General features: G+C 40.2%; 1 protein-coding gene across 4 annotated transcripts in view; it reads left to right on the plus strand.

The window, feature by feature from the left end:
- OCA2 (OCA2 melanosomal transmembrane protein) overlaps positions 1 to 23,540 on the plus strand; it is a 364,555-nt gene that overhangs the window by 239,840 nt on the left and 101,175 nt on the right. For all 4 annotated transcript variants that reach the window (XM_006116097.4, XM_075916334.1, XM_075916327.1 and 1 more), the window contains exons 19-21: positions 2,355 to 2,482; positions 4,972 to 5,031; positions 5,740 to 5,844. In XM_006116097.4, coding sequence (XP_006116159.1) covers positions 2,355 to 2,482; positions 4,972 to 5,031; positions 5,740 to 5,844 — 293 coding nt within the window. The remainder of the gene's footprint in view (positions 1 to 2,354; positions 2,483 to 4,971; positions 5,032 to 5,739; positions 5,845 to 23,540) is intronic.

Raw genomic sequence — 23,540 nt, forward strand, 5'->3', positions numbered from 1 at the left:
GTCATTGTCTCAATATTAAACCTTTGGAAAAGGTTCTTAAAAATGAGCTTGTTTGCCAGAAGCTGGGAATGGGTGACAGGGGATGGATTACTTGAATCACTTGTTCGGTTCATTCTCTCAAAAGCATCTGCCATTGGTCATTGCCAGAAGACAGGATACTGTGCTAGAGGGACTTTTGGTCTGACTCCAATATGGCCATTCTTATGTTCTATGTTCTTTGGGGGTAAGGGAAGCAGAAAGCACATGTGTACCAGCTGAATGACCCCATATCGTACATGCATGGACTCAATGTGCTATATTTTGCTATTTTCAGCATCAGTGAGGTAGAAGTGTCCTCTTAGAAAGCCATTTTATTTATCTATTTGCCCTGTGGCAGGATCTTAGTATCTCTAAATCTTCATCAGTACTTGATTACTAGTCTTTGACTTGAAGATTTCTACCAGGAAGGATTTTGTTTCCCCACAGGCATTTTTGATTGACATATAGGAACAAGTCACAGTGAAAAGAGAACTAACTTGAAATAGTGAGAAGCTTTGTGCATATGATTAATAATTCAAAAAACGATGCATCACAATAGTTTTTCATACAAATATTGTCCCCTTTTATAATAAATTTTCCTTCTCAGAAAAGTGGGCCTATGACTAATAAAAATTCTTTTTGAAATCTGAACAGTTTCAGAGGGGTAGCTGCGTTAGTCTGTTTCAGCAGAAACAATGAGGAGTCTTGCAAATTTATTTGGACATAAGCTTTTGTGGGTCGCAGCCCATGAAAGCTTATGCACAAATAAATTTGTTAGTCTTTAAATTGCCACAGGACTCCTCGTTGTTTTTGAAATCTGAAGTTTCTTAATTTGAAATTTGGCATAGTCCTTTGGCAGAAATCACTATTTCATGCACAGATGGTTCCAGAATACATTTAAATGTGAGTCATAGAGAGCCTGTGATTGTTTTTCCTTGTTGAATATTAAGCTTTGTGCTTTTGGACATCTGTGGATAAAAAAAGAAGTATGTAACTGTATATAGGCTATGTCTACACTGGCCCCTTTTCTGGAAGGGGCATGTTAATTTCAGCCATCGTAGTAGGGAAATGCGCGGGGGATTTAAATATCCCCCGCGGCATTTAAATAAAAATGTCCGCCGCTTTTTTCCGGCTTTTAGAAAAGCCGGAAAAGAGCGTCTACACTGGCCCCGATCCTCCGGAAAAAGCGCCCTTTTCCGGAGGATCTCATTCCTACTTTGAACTTAAGTGGGGTTGCATATATATGCAAATATATGCAAATAGCTTCTTTCACACTGATGGGCATGAATACAAAGATTAAGGCAAGACTACACAACACACAGGCCCCATTTAAGTCAGTTCTGCTGCTCTTAATAAAATGCAATATTTACCCAATTTCCCCCCATATGACAGCACTTTTAATGAGCAATGACAGTCCAGGAATTTAACTGCTAAACCATATATCAACAGAAAACCATTATATTGATTCCTTTTTTGTTTTGGCTCCCACCCACAGGCCCTGTGTCGAGCCCTGTGTAAACCCAAACTGCACAACAGGCTGCAAAAACATGGGCCAGGGGCCATATGCAGCCCACAAGCCGTATGTTGAGTAGTCCTGCAGTTGGGTGAGGTAATATCTTTTACTAGACTAACTTCTGTTGGCCTGAGCTTGAAAGTTTGTCTTTCTTACCAAAAGAAGTTGGTCTAATAAATTATATGATCTCCCCCACCTTGTCTAATTGTATTAATAAAATATACACACAATATATATGTAAAAGTGGTAAGTGCGTACTCTTTGTGTACATAGTTTATCATTGTTTTTAAGCGACAACACCTGATCTGGAATAGTCTTACATTTCCTCACTTCATGCTCTAGAAAGTCCTATATAGCAGCCACCAATGTTCTGTCTGAAGACTGGAGAGAATGTTCTTCAGAGCCTTTTAGTGCCTGTTCTAATGACTTGGAATTTTATTTCTGAAGCAAACTCAGTGGATTTTTCAGCTGCACTAGATGGTTCCTTTCCCTAAAGCCTGAACATGCTTGCCAATTCCTCAGCACTTCCTGGGCATTACAGGCCCGAACATCATGGGATTGAAAATTAAATGTGTACCCTCTCTGCCATAGCATTTGTACGGGGTTTCTATTTCTGCATAAAACTAGAACATAGTCTTGTAAAATAGATTAGTGAACTTTCCTTGCTCCATAGTCAGCATAAAGAAGTAGGTCAGAAAATGTTTAAATGAAAAATATGTGGATTCATATTTTATGTCATTAGTATGTAAAATAAATGTGCATCTTAGCCATAGTTAGAAAATGTAACACATACTCGCTCTTCTCTCTTTCTCTTTCCATGCAGGGTGGATTGCAATGTTGGGAGCTATTTGGCTACTAGTGTTAGCTGATATCCATGATTTTGAGATGATACTAAACAGAGTGGAATGGGCAACACTTCTTTTTTTTGCAGCACTGTTTGTTCTAATGGAGGTAAGGGTAAAAGAATTAAGACAAAAACTAGTTGTTCCCCATTATTTTTAACCTGTGATTTCTATAAGTTGAATAGCTAGAAATGCAAGAAGCATGTGAGTAACGAGGGCAAGCATTATCCTGAATAGAGTGCTCACATAAGAAGGGGGCAAAAGCTCTGTAATGTTTCTGTTAATAGTTTAGTTCTAATAAGAGAACAGAAATATGGAATAGTGACATCTGCTTCTGGACCCCAGTCTCACTTTTCATTATAACCCATAGTTTGTCCTCTTCCCCTTCTACTTCAATAATTTCCAGCAAAGTGAGGGTTTCATTTCAAACTTGGCATGTGTGTTCCATGTGATCAGTTATTTTTAAAACAAGTTTAAAGTTATCTAGACAGGCATAAGAAAAAAACAGGAGTTAGTCATAGTTTGAAAATACCATACTTTTCCTTATATCCTGGCTACAAAATGACTTATCTGAGAGGCTTCAAATGAGATTTTTTTGGAAGCTCTTTGTGTGGTCTAGCACACAAGAGCAAATTTCAGATAATGAAAGACATTGTTAAAATGTTGAGTGCAAGCAATGTTTGAATAGTTGACAACATCATACATTTGGTTTCCGCATTGCTGGTTGATTCAGTCCCGCGTGAGATCCATTTGATTTATTATTTCAGAATGTAGATGTGAAATGTTTTGCTTTGGCACAAATGTTTGGCAAATGTGTGTTTTTCAAATGAATACCTGCATTCACATGCAAACAAGAGCTTTTGTACCTGCACAAGAGTGCTCACTAGTCAGTATTTTCTTTTAAAAGTTCAAATCATCCAATCATGGTGCAGAAATCAGACCATAATATGACTTGGTTGAACAGTCACACACCATGAATAGTGAATAATCAAAATGAACAGTTTATAAATGACTCAATTTGAAATCTGTTTGCATACCCTTTAATCAAATAACTATAAATAGTAAATAGATGTATATATTTGGATTTATTTGTGAACAATTCGTCAACAGAAAAATGTGCTAAATGTACAGCAAATATTTGTCATGAATAAATCAGCTAGTACTTTTTAATACAGAGTTCAGAATCTATTTAAACTCCTGAAAGATCATTGGAGTCTCTAATCATTGTGAAGGTTGCAATCAGCTTTATAGAGTTCAAAACATACATTGTTCATTTATTGTGACATGGGGCATCCATTAACATACACTCTTACACATGCAGTTTTTAATGTTATCTATTTTGAAACTTGTTGGGCAGGACTATGAATCTATACTAAAGTCACCTTAAGTTGATGATGTTAATATTTTAAAGTTTGTATGTTTAAAAATAAATACAAATGTTTAATGATTTAGAATTTTTCAGTGAATAGTCCTTTCTTTGAAAGTTGCCACCTGTTTTCTGAGTACATTATTTTTAAATGCAGAAGAGATTCTTCCCTATTCCTGGGTTGGCAGTGAGGTAGCTGCCATTTTGTTTTTCATTTCAGTTGCCGAACATTATATATGCATCCTCTCTCTCGCTCTTCCCCTTCCTCCCCTTTGTATTTATTCTCTATTTCTAAAATAAAAGTAATCTAGACTGAAAGTACATTTCCCCCTTTGTATACAAGTAATTGACATACAGCATATTATTGCTCTAGATAATCTAAATCATCTTTAACACAAGGGACTTACTAGGTAGGACACTACAATTCTCCTCAAGAGTGCCATGACTTTGCAACATGGATGACACCAGATATAAATATAAAAACTAAAGGACTGCTGCCCTGTCATTGCAGTGCATCTCAGTACCACACAAAAACATGGACAAAGCTCCTGGCCCAGAAGAGAGATTCTGCTGACAGTTGAAGCACACTAAGCGCAATGCCGTTCTTCCTGAAAAGTAATAGGTGTAACGGCATTGCGCAAGAGAGTTTTTCTTGCGCAAGAAGGGGCACTGTAGATGCTCCTTGCGCAAGAGCCTCTTCTGAAAAAAATGGTGGCTCATTAGGTATGCAAATGAGGCTTAGCAATATTCCACGCTTAGCCTCATTTGTATATTACTCGCGCAAGAAGCCGCGAGTGTAGACATAGCCTTGAACTGTCCAGAGATTGAAATATTTGATTTAAGGCATTGGTTAATATCTAGGGTTTGTTTAGGTTTACAATAGTTTGCTCTCAAATAGTCAAACAAAATACGTCCACTTCAGAAGAAGGGAAACTTCGAACCTCAGAGTATTTCCTCTTAATGGAGATGAGATGTCTGTGCCCTACATTCCCTTTAGTCTGGATGACATTTCAAATGCAACAAAATTCCACAAATAATGTGGCTCTTCTGCCATTTTTACCGTTCTCAGTAGCTTGCCAAATTGCAATGTGTATGTTATACATAGTGTGAACACTGACATTATTTTGAGATAAAATAATTGTGTTGGATCTGTTTTAATTCACTTTAAAATATTTTTTTCAACTGCATAATTGCTCACATACTATTGGTTGATCTAAATTTATCTCTTTTAGGCTTTGGCTCATCTTCATTTAATAGATTATATAGGAGAACAGACAGCTTTGTTAATAAAGGTACATTACAATGTTTACAGTTATCTCACTACCAAAATAGAGAAACGTTTTTATGGCTTTAATAAATATACTGATTAATCATTGCATATTCAAGTATAACTGTATTCTTGCATCAGATGTGCAATGGGTGCATGTCACTCTATGGTCTTCAATATAGAGCTTGTAGACCTCTCCCAAGCCAGAATAGATGATCTTCTCTGAATAGCAAATCTTTTCTGTAGTTTGAATTAATTAATAATGGAGGGGAAAGATAATATAATAAATAGAGGGGGAAAAGTATAAGTATAGCTGTGCAGTACATTTCTTGCATGAACTATAAACATGATTGTTAGAAATGTTACTTGTTGCATTTTAAGTGCAGGTGAGACAAACACCTGTCAGGAATGGTCTAGATAATGCTTAGTTCTGCCATGAGTGCAGATGACTTCTTAAGGTCTCTTCCAGTCCTATGAGTCTATGCCCCTTTCCCACATTTCTGCTGAATTAGTAGTAATATTGTATGAATAAATCTATCAGTTATTTCCTTTTTTAAAATGTATTTTATATTTGTATCACCTTTTACAAATGAGTGTATTGACGAGTTGGTGTAGATTCTATACAATTTTGCCATTTGTAGCACATAGAAATAGCAAGGTTATTACAGCTGAAAAAAATGTCAGTTAAATTTCAGGGTAAATGGATTTGTAACTGCATCTTTCTCCATACCAGGTGGTTCCTGAGGATCAGCGCCTTGCGGTGGCTATCATTTTAGTCCTCTGGGTCTCTGCTCTGGCATCATCCCTCATTGACAACATTCCGTTCACAGCTACAATGGTATGTGTCTCTTCCGCAGTTGCATTTCTTCCTTCCATTATATGTAGTGAGTCCATCCATTTGCTAACAAGCTTGTTTTGTAAGAACTCAACTGTGTTACAACTGCCCCCTTCTCTTGCAGGCAGTGAATCATTATTAGTAGGTTGATTCACCCCACTTAAGCATCCCAGTGGCAATTTGCACATACAAACATTAGATTTGCAAACACCATTATGATAAGTAAGCATGAAATTAAGTGCACCGCTGTGCTTACATTTTTGAACTGGCCCTGGTCTTCTGGCCTTTTAAACATCTGGCTCTCAAATCTTATTATTCCCACATTAAATTTATAGTGGCACTTCGTCATCATCTTTAATGACACTGAATAGTCATAGGGCTAAGGAAAGAGTGAGAATTATTCTATAAAACTGGAGTTTAGGACACTAACCTTGAATTCAGGTGACCCAAGATCAAGTCCTTGATCCAATGCCTATTTAATAATTTATATTAAAAAGGAACAGCTTCAACAGGAGCGAATCAGAGATGCCCTCCCCACTGGAGGAGGACGAGGCAGCTTCCATGTATGACCTTTATTCAACTTGTAAGGGCTTTCTGCTGTACTGTGGGGGCATGTCTGCACCACTTGGAAGATCAATACTGCCGTGGTTGATCTTTTGGGGTTGGATTTAGTGGGTGTAGTATAGACCTGCTAGATTGAACTCAGAGAGCACCCCCATTGGCACTGGTACGCCTACTCCTCATGCTTCTGTCAACCTCCCACTGTGTGGACGGGGATTTAAGATAAGTTGACTCCAGCTACGTAATTTACATAGCTGGAGTTGTGTATCTTACTTCCACCTTCCCATGTAGTGTTGACTAGGCCTGTGAAACTAATGTTGAAATCCCCTTCCTTGTATCAAGCAGGCAGGGAAATTGAACTTCAGTCTCCTGCAGGCCAGTCATGTTGTATTGGGATAAAAATTACTAAGGGAAGCCCCTTCCTCTACTATTTCAGTCTAACACTTTAAAAGATTTTTTAAAATTCAAAGAATTATCTTTGCAATTTTTGGATTTTTTTCAACCCAACCTGATCTCTTTTTTTCTATCTTTTTTTTTTAAACTTCCAGAGAATAAAGAAATCAGTTATTCACTTGACTGTAGTTCATACATAATACTCAGACTGGGAGAATTGTGGGATTCCACTTCAGGAGAGGTGAAGATATGAAACCTAACGCGTGGGTGGAGGTGTTGGGGGGGGGGGGGAGGGGATAAGAGTACACTCAGAGACCAGAGGAAGGACAGAGATGCAACCAGTTATCTGTGATACTTGGTATCTTTTATTTTGTTTCTTTTTTTATACAACTTAAACATAGTGGCTCAAATTTTGATTTGGGCTGCTCTGTTTGTGCATACAAATGCAATAATTAGTTCCTAATGTTTGAATCAATGTGTAAATCTATGCACAAACACAAATTTTGCCTATGCACAAAAAGGGAGGTAACTGAATTAAGCCTGTTCAATTAGCTTTATGAAATCTGACTGTCAGAATTATATATCAGTATGTAGAATCCAGAAGCCTAAACATTCTTCTAGATAAGGTGTTGGATGCTAAAAAGAGGAAAGGGGTTCCACTGTCAACTATTAGGCTTTGTCTACACTGTGAGTTTTTGCGGCAGAAAATATGCTAATGAGTGACTCATTAGCATGTCACAATATCATTAGCATATTTTCTGCTGTTTCTTTTTGCGCAGAAAATCCTTATGCCTCTCTCGGAGGATCTTGTGCAAAACGGGTTTTTTGCACAAAATGGAAGCAGCAACACAGATTCCTTTTGTGCAAAAACCATTTCTGCTAAAAGAAATGGCAGAAAATATGCTAATGATATTGCAATTTATGCTAATGAGTCCCTCATTAGCATATTTCTGCCACAAAAACTTGTAGTGTAGACAAAGCCTTAGGGTCTTTCTTTATGTGGATCTAGAATCTCTGGAAGGTGAACAAGGCAATTAGGTGATTCCATACAAAGTTGGGTATTTCATCTTACTTTTCAAACTTGACATTCTAACGGCAGTAAAAGCAAAACCTGCTGATCAACACTACAAACAGGTAATCAGTGTATGAATGTGACAGAAATCAAGCAATTGACTGGATTGAAATAATGAAAACAAATATATTTTCTAAAGTAAAATGTAAACATAGTTAATTTTTTAGGCAACAAAGTTAGAAAGAATTCACACTTATCTTGAAGCAGTGATTCTCCATCAGTGGTACATGTACCCTGGGGATACACAGATATCTTCTAGAGGTACATCAATTCATCTAGATAGTTGCAGGCTACATTAAAAACACTAGCGAACTTAGTACAAACTAAACTTTCATGTACACAGTAACTTGTTTATACTCCTCTATATGCTACACAGAGAAATGTAAGTACAGTATTTATTTTCAGATTGATTTATTTTATAATTATAAGGCAAAATGAGAAAGTAAAGCATTTTTCAGTAATAGCATGATGTGGCACTTTTTGTATTTTTATGTCTGATTTTGTAACCAAGTAGTTTTTAAATGAGGTATAATGTGAAAGCTATGCAAGATAAATTAGACCCCTGAAAGGGGTATAGCAGTCTAGAGTTGTAACATCATCTCATTTTGACCTGCCACTTTTTATCATTAAAAGTGAGAGGAGCTCTTCATTTGCAGTGATGTATTTTTCACAGGTATCTAATGTCTTCAATGTCATTTGTTTTTCTTTTTGGATCTCCCTTTGTCTTCTGCTTTGCCAGAATGTTTTGTACCATCTTTAATTTTTCAGTCTATTGGTAAAAGTGTAAGAATGGACAAACTAACCATAATAAGACATCGGCAGTTTTGAGAACCACATATACATTTTTCTTATGAATACTCTTTATGAACAGGTTGTGAAGTTTTCCTTCCAAACAACATTCTTCTATTGTAAACAGTCTCAGAGGGGTAACTGTGTTAGTCTGTAACTAAAACCAATGTGCAGTTTTGTGGCACCTTGGAGACTAACAGATATATCCTGAGCTTTTGTGGGTAAAACTCACTTCATCAGAAGACTAATTCTTAGCAAAATATGAGCAAGAATTAATGTGGTATAAAATTAAGGTTGGATAAAAACACCTTGAATAAAGACCATGCCTTTATCGAGTATGTGCAGACCACAGTGTGTGCATCATAATGCAAGTTCACAGGAGAGATGTTACATGGTACCTTCTACCCTCCCTGTGGCCTCTATGCTAGCATTGGGCACAAGCCTATGTGGTTGATGAAGCCACTTTTCATGGATAGCACTGGCAAGTGTTTCTAGCTTCTCAGCAATGGGAAGAGAAAGGGACCCTACTAATACTAGTGGAATTGGACCAGCATGCCCATCTCTCCTCTTCCAAGGATGGCTGAACTGCTCTTGCTGCTGCAGCATGAGCAACCTTATTTAAGGAGGAATTATGTCTGAGGGCTTGTCTCCACTACATCAGGGATCAATGATGCAACAATCGATCCACCAACCATTGATTTATCATGTCTGCTTAGACCCAATAAATCAATCTGAGTGCTCTCCCATTGATACCGGTACTCCACCAGGATGAGAATAGCTGACATCAATGGGAGTGTCGCACCTACTGACCTTACTGCACGCAAGATGGAGCAGTAATTATGTCAACTTCAGCTATGTTATTTGCATAGCTGAAGTGACCTAAATCAGATCGATAGCGAGGGTTAATATAGACAATGCCTGAGTTAGATGCGTCATGGATGAAGTTTAATAGGGACAAATGCAAAGTGCTCCACTTAGGAAGGAACAGTCAGTTTTACACATACAGAATGGGAAGCGACTATCTAGAAAGGAGTACGGCAGAAAGGGATCTAGGGGTTATAGTGGACCACAAGCTGAATACAAGTCAGAAGTGTGATGCTGTTGCAAAAAAAAGCAAACATGATTCTGGGATGCATTAACAGGTGTGTTGTGAGCAAGACACGAGAAGTCATTCTTCCGCTCTACTCTGCGCTAGTTAGGCCTCAATTGGAGTATTGTCTCCAGTTCTGGGCACCGCATTTAAAGAAAGATATGGAGAAATTGGAGAGGGTCCAGAGAAGAGCAACAAGAATGATTAAGGTCTAGAGAACATGACCTATGAAGGAAGGCTGAAAGAATTGAGTTTGTTTAGTTTAGAAAAGAGAAGATTGAGGGGGGACATGATAGCAGTTTTCAGGTATCTAAAAGGGTGTCATAAGGAGGAGGGGGAAAACTTGTTCATCTTGGCCTCTGAGGATAGATCAAGAAGCAATGGGCTTAAACTGCAGCAAGGGAGGTTTAGGTTGGACATTAGGAAAAAGTTCCTAACTGTCAGGGTAGTCAAACACTGGAATAAATTGCCCAGGGAGGTTGTGGAATCTCCATCTGTAGAGATATTTACGAATAGGTTAGAATAGGTCTGTCAGGGATGGTCTAGACAGTATTTGGTCCTGCCATCAGGGCAGGAGACTGGACTCGAGGTCCCTTCCAGTCCTAGTATTTTATGATTCTATGATTCGTTCTCACTGCCTTCCCCCTGCATTGTCCATTGCTTACTAGCTACAGTGTAATGCATTATCTATATTTGTATTTCAAGGAGAGCTTTCTCTATCATACCCATACCTTTCCTTCCTCTTTTTCTTACAGTGTAATTAATATCCTACATGTGGTAGAAATTAATGATGTACCAAATTATTTATCATGATTGTCACTGTGATATCAAATAGAAGATTTTTTTCTTTTAAGGGCAGCTCCAGCTCCTGTTTAAAAAATATCTTTGGTAATTAGGAAATTTAATAAGAAAATTGTATGAAAAGTGTTACCAAAATTTTAAAATATGCCTTGTTTTGAGTATGCCCACTTTGTGATACTTTTGTTTATAAATGACCTAAAAGAAATGATGATAAAGGGAACGGAGGGCCTATTTTACTCAAGGAAAGGTTGATTTGTTTAGCTTAGCAAAACAAAGGCTAAGCGAGAGTATGATTGCTTTCTATAAATACATCGCAGGGGTAAACACCAGGGAGCATGAAAAGCTATTTAAGTTAAAGGACAATGTTGACAGATGAACAAAGGAGAATGAACTGGGCATGAACAAATTCAGGCTAGAAATTAGAAGGTTTCTAACGATCAGTGGAGCGAGGTTCTGGTACAGCCTCCCAATAGGAATAGTGGAGATGAATGACCTAACTAGCTGTAAAATGGAGCTTTGGATTTATGAAGGAATTGCTGGCAATAGCAGGGGACTAGACTCAATGATCTGGGAGATCCCTTCCAATCCTACGTTTGAGGCACATACCAGAATCAGTTTTCATATAGTTTGCAGAGTGTCCTCCATTCCAATTACAGCATGGGGGTTTGAAGAAATCCCCAAGGCCTGCTGAGTCAGGCTGTTTCCTAAGTATTTTCATGATTGCCAAGGCTAGAAGGGACCATTGTGATCATCTCATCTGACCTTCTCTCTAACACTGGCCATAGAACTTCCCCAAAATGATTCCTAGAATATATCTTTTAGAAAAACATCACATCTTGAATTGAAAATTGTCAAGTCTCAGAAGGGTGGCTGTGTTAGTCGGTGTGTGCAGAAACAAAGAGGAGTCATGTGGCACATTAAAGACGAAGGTGAGTCTACACAGCAACCTAAACGCAAAATAAGATATGCAATTTGTGCTATGGAAATTGAGTCTATCATGTTGATTGTATTTCGAAATAGCTTATTTTGAAATTTGGCATGACTACACAGCACCAGATTTAGAAATAATGCTGTATTTCGACACATCCCTTAACCCTTGTGCAATGAGGGTTACAGGGATGCCAAAATAGCATGCCCATTATTTTGAAAAATATTTCAAAATAATTGGTATGTTTAATAGATGCAGGGTAGCTATTCTGGGATACCTCCAGTATTCCGAAGTAGTCTCACTGTCTAGACATACCCTAACAGATTTATTTGGTCATAAACTTTAGTGGATAAAGACCACTTTGTCACAGGACTCTTCATTGTTTTTAAAAATTGTCAGTGCTGCAGACTCCACCACAACTGGTATGTACAGCCTCTCCCTGAGTTATGAATGAGTTATGGACCAAACACTTGGCCATAACTCGATCTGTTCGTAACTCGGACCCCATTGAGTTACACGCGACCGCGCTGTTCATAAGCGCGGGTCGCGTTCGTAACTCGGGGGCTGCCTTTACGACCGCTCCATGGGAGCTTGGGTCGTAAGTGCGAACGGTCATAACTTGACTGTTCGCAACTCAGGGAACGGCTGTACATTAAGCCAATGGTTAATTACTCTCACTGTTAGAAATATATGCCTTATTTCCAGTCTGAATTTGTCTAGCTTCAACTTCTAGCCATTGATTAGACCATTCTCTGCTAGATTGAAAGGTCCATTATCAAATATTTGTTCTCCATGTAGGTATTTACAGACTGTACTCAGGTCCCCCTGCAGCATTTTCCCTTTGTTAAACTAAATCGATGGATCGAGCATGTTGAGTCTGTTGTTATGAGGCATGTTTTCTTATATTCATTCTTGTGGCCTTTCTCTCAATCTTCTCTGTTTTATCAACCTCCTTCTGGAATAGAGGGCTTCAAAACTGCTGAATCCAGAGGTAAAATGGCATTTCCACTCCTACTTGAGATTCCTCTGTTTATGCACCACAGGTTCACTTTATTTTTTTTGACCATAGTGTCACACTGGTAGCTCATGTTCAGCTGATTATCCACTAGGGCCCCCAAATCATCTTCACCGTCATTGCTTTACAGTCTCCCTTTAGTTCTGGGGACATCATCTCAGGCTTATTTTATGGCACAGAGCTGAGCGGAATATGAAAACATTTACTGCATCTTATAAAATCATTCATACTTCTTGATCTGAATTCATTTCCTGAGGCTGATTCCCATTTCTTGGTATTTCCTACAGGTTTTTGTTGTTGGTAATTTACACAAATGTAATAACCCCAGTGAGTGTTTCATACATTTATAAAACTGACTCTACATAAATTAGTATCAATATAAACAGATGTGTTATAAAAGCAGTGAAGGAAATGTTTCTCTTCACACTTTATATTTGCTTTATTTTTTATAAAATAACCACAACATATAATGCAGTATAAACAAATACACTCTTACCTGACTCTATTTTAATTCAAGGTGTAATTTATATAAAGCTGTCAGATGCCTGGATTGTTCTGGGCACATCACTTTATATATCTGTAGATTCAAGTTTAGTGAGGGGATTGCCTTAAAACCATATATATTTGAGGGCACACCTCTTACTTTCAAGTGCCATAATTATTTCCCACAGACTCTGCTTCAGTATCGACAGGCAGACACTTTGCCCTGTAGCCAAAGGACAAAGAGAAGTTGTCTTTGATCTGCTGAGACCATCCTTTGCTTTCCTTAAATTCTGCCAATAGCACATTACAATTTCCAGCAAAGCTAGCAGCTTCTTTAAAAATTAGTGAAGGAGAAGTTTCTCCTGAATCAAAACAAGGAAGGGGATGTAAGAAAGAAACATTAAACTCCTGGTTTAAAGTTGTTGCTCTCATATATCTGCTATTTTCTGTACTGTTTATAGCAGGGGTGGGAAATCTTTTCAAGTTGGAGCCGCTACTCACAGAAAAATCAGTCGGGGGCCGCAAACAAGTGAGAAGCAAAAGAAAAAAACAAAACAAAACCAAAACCAAACAAAAACAAACCACAAAACAAACCCTCACCGACGAGGCCTCTGACTGAAAAGGAGAAAGACACTCCCCACATTTCCCCTGCACACAGAGCCTAGTGGGGCCCAAGCTGGTAGATTTTGTGTGCTCCAGTCCTGCAGGTGGGTGGTAGGGGAGCTGGAGTGCTAGTGTGGGCTTTCTAATGCTGGGGGAGGGGCATGAGCCTTCGGGGGCCAGATCCAGGCAAGTTGGGAGCTGCATCCAGCCCCTGGGCCTTAGGTTCCCCACTTCTGGTTTATAGTCTCTCTAGAGCAGGCATGTCCAAAGTCCAGCCCGCGGGCCAATTGCGGCCCGTGTTCCAGTTTAATACGGCCCCACAGGTAATTTGGCAATATCTATCTTTTATGGCCCCCAACGAATCCATATGTATTGAGATGAATACATTGTAAAATCTCAGTTAATGTCAGTTGGTCTAAATCAGTTATAAATATATTTGGACACAACATGTATACTTGGTGTTATGTTCCTGTTCATATTTTTTGAACTTAAAAGTTGACAGACAACCTTTATTACCAATAATATGTAATGTACTTTACAATGTTCCTGACATATATTTCAGCTTCCTGGATTTTTTTTTTCATCTGGCCTTCAGATATGAAAGGCAGAGTGATTTAACACCTGTTTAGATTTGTCATTCATGTGACGAAATGAAAAGTATGCCGTTTGCAATAAACTTTGCATAAAATAGTTAATTTGCCTTTAATTTTAATGGTTCAAAGAATGTCAGGCAAAATGGTCGGCCCTCACGCTTGTTCACTTCATCAAATCTGGCCCTCTTTGAAAAAAGTTTGGACACCCCTGCTCTAGAGGGAAGGAGAAGATAGCTCAAGCTTTGGCATATGGTTTACACACTGGCTTTTGCTTCTTTTGAAGGGCACCATATCATAGCTAAAAAAAATTCAAAACATTATTGAATTCCAAAGAAAATTAAATATATATTGGAAAGACTTCACTACTGTGTTAATTGTAGCAAAATGTATCCTATTCTGTAATAACCAAACGTGACTTGCTGCAGATCCCTGTAAATATATACAGGTTGGTTCAAAGGCAGTTGTGTAAGTAATTCTCATCTGGAAAAAATATATATACTGAAGTCTAGAATAAGGCATTTGCTTCCAGACATTTAATAGTTCATGTTTCTATTTGCAGTACTGGGTTAATTGCAAATGAGATTGAGGTTTTAAGCATTGAGACTGAGTTAAAGTGATGCATACCACATATAACTGTATAGATTAACACAACAAAGGACATTATAGGTTATTTGATGGGGAAAATGGAGAAGCCAATGCTCTTATATTCAAATTCATACACGGTTCCTGTGTGTAATATTGTTGTTAAAAGGGAGGCGACAAGTGATGAAAGGTCTGATCCAAAAGCCAATGAAGAAAATGGAAAAATTCTCACAGACTTCAGTGATCTTTGGATTAGGCCCTCTGTGACAGAGTGCAATGCAACAGCAGTTGATCTAGAACTCTGGTCACTACAGCTCTAATTAATTACTCCAGAGCAGATCTCATTAGCAGAGCTATGCCTAATGGATGTGCTAAGGGGAACTAAGAGGCTACTTAGTCCATTAGTCAGATGATGCAAAATGAAGTGGATGGGAGGGAGGAAACAAATAGAGGGAGATTACTTTCCCCTGATGGTTTTAGGATCTAAGGGCTTCCTGGGCCTATAGATTTAAGGCCCCATAGTGTATGAGTGTGGTGGAAAACAATATGGTAAGTAAACTGTATGGAAGTTTTAACAGAAAATAGTCTACACTACACACTTATTTTGAAATAAGCTATTCTGGAATAGTTATTCCGAAATAGCTTATTTTGAAAGACACGTCTACCCCACAGGGAAGCCTCAAACTTAGTCTGAGGCAGGCTTTTCTAAAGTAGATGTGCTATCTCGATTTAGATCACCAGGAGGCATTGGGGAGGAATAACCTAGAATGGCTCTGGCGAGGAGCGATTTTAAAATAGCAGATGTGGAACATCTACACACGCCTTTTCTCGAAATAACTTATTTTGGAATAGGCATTATTCCTCGTAGAATGAGAGTTACAGATTTGGGAAACAGCCGTCCATTATTTGAAAATCATTTCAAAATAACAGAATGGCTGTGTAGATACTTGCATTGTTATTTCAAAATAATGGTGCAGTGTAGATGCACCCTGAGCTGTTTGTGGATTTGAGAAGAGGCTTGAGTAAGTGAGGCCCTACCGTACCCTCCAAGAGTTACTGTTGAAGAGAAAGTTGTTTGGATCTTATACATAGTACTCAATGTCTTTAGAATAGGAAAACACTTGGATGGAACTGAAACAATGTGGATGTGTTGTACCCAGCTTTGATTTGGGAGCATTAAATGTGCTCTTATATCTTTTCCTGACACTCTGTGCTCTGTGTGTGTGTGTGTGTGTGTGTGTCACTTGGTGTAGTTTCTCGATATCTACATAAAAATTGGAGCATTCCTTGGCTGATTGCAATATTTTCATCTGGAATTCTGGAATTTTTACAGAATGTTTTTCTTTCACATCCAATCCAGCTATTGAAAGTTCAAGATGCAGTACTGCTTGTGGAGAGTTGCTTTTATTATCAAAGGAAATGTATACAGTACATTATATGTCTAAACGTAGGAGAAATACTTTTCAAACATGTGGAAGAAGGTTATAGTACTTCTGACTCAAAATTTGGCTAATAACAGTTATTCCTTAGTGATGATTATATGTTGGATTCTAGGTTCCTTTAAAAAAAGCAAAATATAAACAAGAGAGTACTCCATCATGGAGATAAAAACGTCTAGTGATAATGCATGACTTTACAATATTTTTCTTCTTTTGCTGAAAAACTAGCCATCTGTGAGAATTAAAGGTAAACAATCCAATCGTGCTGTACCTGTTGTTTTCAGAAGGATAACACTATTGATGTTTTTGGCAAAGTCTAAGTAATAGTGATGTAGACTTAATAAGAAAAAACCATAGCATTTCTAACCGGAGGAAAAATCAATTTGTCAAATAAGTAGGTAACAATAGAACTACTGGGGTAAAAATATACATTTGAGTTTCTAAAGAGGTATTAAATATAGCTTATACAAGATTTTAAAATGTGAATAATCCCTTTTTAATTAAAGAAAATTACTAGATTTTTGTTCTTGTTTTAAATCATTATAACGTATGTTTGTCTTTAGAAAAGATACAAGGAATCAAGTGCTTTCCTAATGTGGCTTGTTGTTTCCAGCAGATTTCAGAGGCCTCAATCAGCAGTGGCAACAGATTATTAGAAACTAGTCAGGTGATGGCACACCAGCAATACCCTGAGGGTATGTCTACACTACAACGCTATTTCGAATTAACTTAATTCAAAATAGTTAATTCGAATTAAGCTAATTTGAAATAACACATCTACACACAAAAACTATTTTGAAATAGCATTTTGCTATTTTGAAATAGCACGTCCACACTGAGTAGACCCTGAACCAAAGTTAAGGCTGGCTGGAACCAGTGCTGGCAGGGCATTAGGTTAGGACTTAGTGTGTGGGGCTGCTGCCTGAGGCTAACTGAGCTCCGTGCTTAAAAGGATCCTACCCCCATCCTGGACAGCCAGTTCTAGGGTTCCCTGCTTGCTTGTCTACCTCGATGAGGGACAGCAAAGCAGTCCTGTCTTGGAGTGCCCGAAATCGGGACACCACAGCACTCGGCCACATGGAGCCAGAGCTGCCCCTGAGTATGCTGGTGCGTCTCGTGGGGTTGTTGCCATCAGCCTGGCTGCACTTGCTGCAGGCTGCCATCTTGGGGGGGTCTATCGGGGGACTGTCAGGATCCAGGAGGCCCTGAGGGAGAGCATCCACCCCAAGGAGCCCTCAGAGCCTCCCCTGTCCTCCCCACCGGGGATTCATGCCCCATTCCTCCCTCATGTCCTTCCACTTACTCCTCCCTAGTCCCCCTTCCTGATGTCAAATAAAACACAGATGTTCAAAAATAGAAACTGGTTTTATTGAACAAAACTGGGGTGGGGGAGAGACGAAACTCTGGGGAGACTGGGAAAAGGAGGTGGGAGAGGAGAAGAAAGAGGGTGGGAGAGGGGAGGGGGAAACCTGGGAGGAGGGAGTGGGAAGGGGGAAGCAAGGAGAAAAAGGGGGAGGGGAAGCTCAGGGTTGGGGGTCTCACCGGACCAACTTGACTTTAATGCTAATCTGCTCCTGGGTTCGCATGTGGCCTTTGGTGGCTAGGCTGGCAGCTATCCTGCCATAGATGGCCGTGTTTCTCCGTCTAATGCGGAGATTATGGACATTGGGGGCATCCCCCCCAAACCTGAATAAGGTCCATGATCTCCACCCTTAACCAGGAAGGTACCCGCCTTCTCCAGCCCCTGTCAGGCTCCTGGGAGCTGGCAGATTGCTCCTGGGGAGCGGTGGAGGGCTGGCTGCCTGTGACTTGCTAGCTCATGTTTTTGGGCTTCTGGGACAGGGGCCCCAGTGGCCACTGCTGGCTTTGGGCTGGCAGGCTTGGAGCTGGCACAGGCACTGTGGCTAGGGTCTACCCCTTTTAGTGGCTCCAGGGCTGGGGGAAAGGATAGTAAGTTTTCCTGGTTGTGCCCAGAGTGGCCACCAGGGCTCCCTGGAAAGGGCTGGAGCCCCCCCCTCCCCCCATTTCCAATTAAGTGACTACACAGCACTTAATTTGAAATAGCTATTTCGAATTTGGCGTTACTCCTCGTAGAATGAGGTTTACCAAAGTCGAATTAAGGGCTCCACTATTTCGAATTAAAATCCAAATAGCGGTTTGCATGTATAGATGCTATTAAAGTTAATTTTAAATAACAGCTGTTATTTTGAATTAACTTTGCAGTGTAGACATACCCCAACTGCCACACTATAAATATAGGACTGGATTCTCTAGTGGAAATGTTGTAAAGGGTCTGTGATCTGGCCAAAAATGCCTACCAGAGAACTATTTGTTGGGTGTTACTATGCTGAATCTGGATCTGTTCTTCTGCCTTCCCTCTAGAGGAGACACTTAAGTGGCCTTAAAGGGATCAGCTGTCACACAGTGGCCAGAATATGTCTGTACTGCTATCCTCTAATTTAATCTAGCATTGCTGGGCTCTTGTATCTGAACTGTGACAATGGCTCACATCATGGTGAAGAAGGCTCTAGCTGGGCCTTCCTACTGGGGAGTTCCTGAAATGCAAAACTAGAATTACATACTTGTAAGCAAATCAATGTTATTTCTTAGCTCATGGTAGAATTTTCAATTACTTAATTACAAAGATTTGTTGATACTCAGTTCAAGGTTAATGTGTGAGATCCCTAACTCAATTAATTTCTGTTTGGAAAATAAAATGCAAATGGACTTGCTTCATTTAAATTGTTGCTCTGGGATGGGTCTGGTTCAGTATGCAGGCTGCCTGAGGGAGAGAGGACAACCCCAGCCCTCTCTCATCGCAGCAGCTCAGGGCTAGGTGAGAAGCACCATGGTTGCTGTAATCTCAGTGAGCACAGCTAGGGGGAGGGGTGCATGTTTCCCAGCTGGGGCAGGTCCAGGTTTGTCTGTCCCCAGCACTCTCCAGCCAGACTGAGGAAGTGCAGCAAACTGCACATTCCCCTTACTCCCTGGTGAAGGAGAACAGCCAGAAATATTCCTGTATGAATGTGGAGGGTGGGGGGAGGAAGCCTCAGCCACGCCGCTTTCTGTAAAGGGCACCTGGGCAGTGGGAATGTCAGGGCTGGGCAATCCCAGACAAGGAGTCTGCACCCTCAACCAGCCCCTTCACCTGTTGGGTGATGGTATTTTTTTCTGTGTGGTTTTATGAGAAGCAATCCCATTCTAGGCACATCCCATTTTCCTGGCACAACCAAATGCTGACCTTGGTTTAAGTTATGATAAGAGGAAGCAGCATACTAAATTTGGAGGCCCTGGGAAGAGTTCTTGAACAAATAGATGGATAGACAGATAGATAAACTCTCTTAAATATATTGAAGATATATGCATGTGATTTTGTGTGTGTGTATGTGTGTTTATAAAATACATAAACGTATTTATTTTAGAGCTGTTAATTAATCACTTTTGATTCATGATTAACTCAAAAATAAATTGAAATGTATTAAATATTTTGGATGTTTTTCTACATTTTCAAATAGATTCGTTTAAATTATAATACATAACACAAAGTATACAATGCTCACTTTATCTTATGTTTATTACAAATATTTGTTCTGTAAAAACAAAAAAAGGAATAGTATTTTTCAACTCACCTCATACAATAATGCAACTCTTGAAAGTACACTGTACAAATGTAGATTTTTTTGTTACATAACTGCACTGAAACTAAGCAATGTAGTACTTTTGAGCATACAGGTCCACTCTGTCCTATTTCTTGTTCAGCCAGTTGCTAAAGGAAACAAATTTGTTAACATTTGCGAGAGAGAACGCTGCCCACTTCTCATTTACAGTGTTACCTAAAAGTGAGAACAGGCCTTTGGCAGGCATTTTTATAGCCAGCATTGCCAGGTATTTGTGTGCCAGCTATGTTAAACATTCATATGCCTTTGTATGCTTTGGCCACCATTCCAGAGACATTTTTCCATGCTGATAAAACTTGTCAAAAATGTGTTAGCTAAATTTGTGACTGAGCTCCTTGGGGGCAATTGTATGTGTCTTGATTTGTTTTACCTACTGTGCTATACATTTAATTTTGTAGCAGTCTTGGATGATAACATAGCACATGTTGTTCATCAAATAAGGAGGAACTGGTTGAGAATTTGAAAGTGGAAGGCAGCTTGGGTGAAAGTGATCATGAAATCAGAGTTAATGATTCTAAGGAATGGTAGAAGGAAGAATAGCAAAATAGAGACAATGGATTTCAGGAAGGCAGATTTTGGTAAATTCAGAAAGCTGGTAGGTAAGGTCCCATGGGAAGCGAGACTAAGAGGAAAAATAGCTGAAGAGAGTTGGCAGTTTTTTGAAAGGGACATGATTAAGGGCCCAAAAGCAAGCTATTTTGCTTCATTGGAAAGATAGAAAGTATGGCAAAAGACTGCCTTGGCTTAAACAGGAGATGATCTAAAAATAAAAAAGGAGTCATATAAAAAGTGGAAACTAGGACAAATTACAAAGGAAGAGTATAAGCAAACAATACAGGTATGCAGGGGCAAGATTAGAAAGGCAAAGGCACAAAACAAGCTCAAACTAGCTACAGATGTAGAGGGTAACAAGAAGACTTTCTATAAATACGTTAGAAGCAAGAGGAAGACTAATGACCAGGGTAGGCCCATTGCTCAGTAAGGAGGGAGAATAATAACAGGAAACTTGGAAATGGCAGAGATGCTTAATGACTTCTTAGTTTCGGTCTTCACCAAGAAGTTTGATGATGAAGGAATGCCTAACATAGTGAATACTAGTGAGAATGGGGTAGGTTTAGAAGATAAAATATATAAAAAAGTTAAAATTTACTTAGAAAAGTTAGATGTCTGCAAGTCACCAGGGCCTGATGAAATGCATCCTAGAATACGCAAGGAGCTGATAGTCGAGGTATCTGAGCCTTTAGCTATCATCTTTGAAAAATCATGGAAGATAGGAAAAATTCCAGAAGACTGGAACAGGGCAAATATAGTGCCCATCTATAAAAAGGGAAATAAAAACAACCCAGGAAACTACAGACCAGTCAGTTTAAATTCTGTGCCAGGAAAAAAATGGAACAAGTAATAAAGGAATTCATCTGCAAATATCTGGAAGAAAATAAGGTGATAGGTAACAGCCAGCATATGTTTGTGAAGAATAAATCAAGTCAAACCAATCTAATAGCTTTCTTTGATAGGGTAACAAATCTTGTGGATAAGGAAAAAGCGGTGGACCTAGACTTTAGTAAGGCAATTGATATGGTCTCACAGCGTATGTCTACACTACAGTGTTATTTCAAAATATCTTATTTTGAAATAACGTGTCTACACACAAAATGCATTTTGAAATAGCGTTTTGCTATTTTGAAATAGCGCATCCACACTGAGTGGACGCTGAATCGCATTTAAGGCCAGCCGGAACCAGGTCTGGGAAGGCATCAGGTCAGGCGTTACTGTGCAGGGCTGCTGCCTGAGGCTATCTGAGCTTAAAGGGACCCCTCGCACAGCCAGTTCTCAGGTTTCTCTGCTTGCTTGCCTACCTCGATGAGGGACAGCAAAGCATTTTGTCTCTGGGTATGTCTAGATTACATGGCTCCGTTGATGGAGCCATGTAGATTTGTTTTTTTGGCAAAGGCAAATGAAGCCGTGATTTAAATGATCGTGGCTTCATTTAAATTTACATGGCTGCTGCGCTGAGCCGACAAACAGCTGATCATCTGTTTGTCTGCTCAGCACGCTAGTCTGGACTATCCCCTGCCGACATCAAAGCCCTTTGTCGGCAGCCCCGGTAAACCTCATCCCACGAGGAATAACGGGGCTGCCGACAAAGGGCTTTGATGTTGGCAGGGGAGCGTCCAGACTAGTGTGCTGAGTGAACAAACAGCTGATCAGCTGTTTGTCCGCTCAGTGCGGCAGCCATGTAAATTTAAATGAAGCCGCGATCATTTAAATCGCCGCTTCATTTGCCTTTGCCTACAACCCTAATCTACATGGCTCCATCGATGGAGCCATGTAGTCTAGACACAGCCTCTGTGTGCTCTGGTTGCCCACGCTCGGGACAGCACAGCACTCTGCAACATGGAGCCAGAGCTGCCCCATGGCACTCTGATGCTTCACTTAGACACGTTGCTGTGAGCCTGGCTGCACTTTCTGCAGGCTACCATCTGGGAGGTTCATCGGCAGGCTGTCAGTATCCAGGAGGCCCTGCGGGAGAGCTTCCACCCTGAGGAGCACTAAGAGCCTCCCTGGTCTGCCCCACTGCGGGCTTGTGCCTCATTCCTCCCTCATGTACTTCCACTTACCCCAACCTAACCCCCCTTCCTGATGTCAAATAAAATACACACATTTTCATGAACACAAACTCTCTTTATTTAATAAAACTGGGGGGGGGGGGGGGGGGGAGGGAATGAAACTCTGGTGAGACTGGGGAAAGGATGCGGGAGAGGGGAGAAGAGACAGGGGTGGGGGGAACCTGGGAGGAGGGAGCAGAAAGGTGGAAGCAAGGGGAAGAAGTGGGAGGGGAAGCTCAGGGTTAGAGTCTCGCCGGACCAACTTGATTGTTATGCAAACCTGCTCCTGGGTTCGCATGTGGCCTTTGGTGACCAGGCTGGCAGCTATCCTGCCATAGACGGCCACGTTCTTCCATCTAGTGTGGAGATCATAGATGTTGGGGGCATCCCCCCCCCAACCTGAATAAGGTCTATGATCTCCACCCTGGACCAGGAAGGCACCACCCTTCACTGGGCCCTGGCAGGCTCCTGGGAGCTGGCAGACTGCTCCTGGGAAGCAGTGGAGGGCTGGCTGCCAGTGGCTTGCTGGCTCATGTTTTGGGGCCACTGGGTCAGGGGCAGTGACTGCTGGCTCTGGGCTGGCAGTTTTGAAGCTGGCACAGGCACTGTGGCCAGAGTCTGCACTTTTAAGGGCTCTGGGGAAGGGCGAGGGCGAAAAGTGTTCTTGGCACCTTGGGAAGGCTGGAGGCCCCCTATTTCTTATAAGTGTCTACCCAGTACTTATTTCAAAATATCTATTTCGAATTTGGTGTTAGTCCTCATAGAATAAGGTTTACCAAATTCGAAATAAGCGTTGCACTATTTCGATTTAATTTCAAAATAGCGGATGGCTCGTGTAGACGCTAGTAAAATTATTTCAAAATATCAGCTGTTATTTCGAAATAACTTTGCTGTGTAGACATACCCACATGAACTTCTTATCAATATACTAGGAAAATACAACTTACAGGGGACTACTATAAGCTGGGTGCATAACTGGCTGGATAACCATTCTCAGAGAGTAGATATTAATGGTTCACAATCCTGCTATTAGGGCATAATAAGTGGTGTTCCACAGGAGTCTGTTT

This window comes from Pelodiscus sinensis, chromosome 1, assembly GCF_049634645.1.
Source record: "Pelodiscus sinensis isolate JC-2024 chromosome 1, ASM4963464v1, whole genome shotgun sequence".
Taxonomy (NCBI): domain Eukaryota; kingdom Metazoa; phylum Chordata; order Testudines; family Trionychidae; genus Pelodiscus; species Pelodiscus sinensis.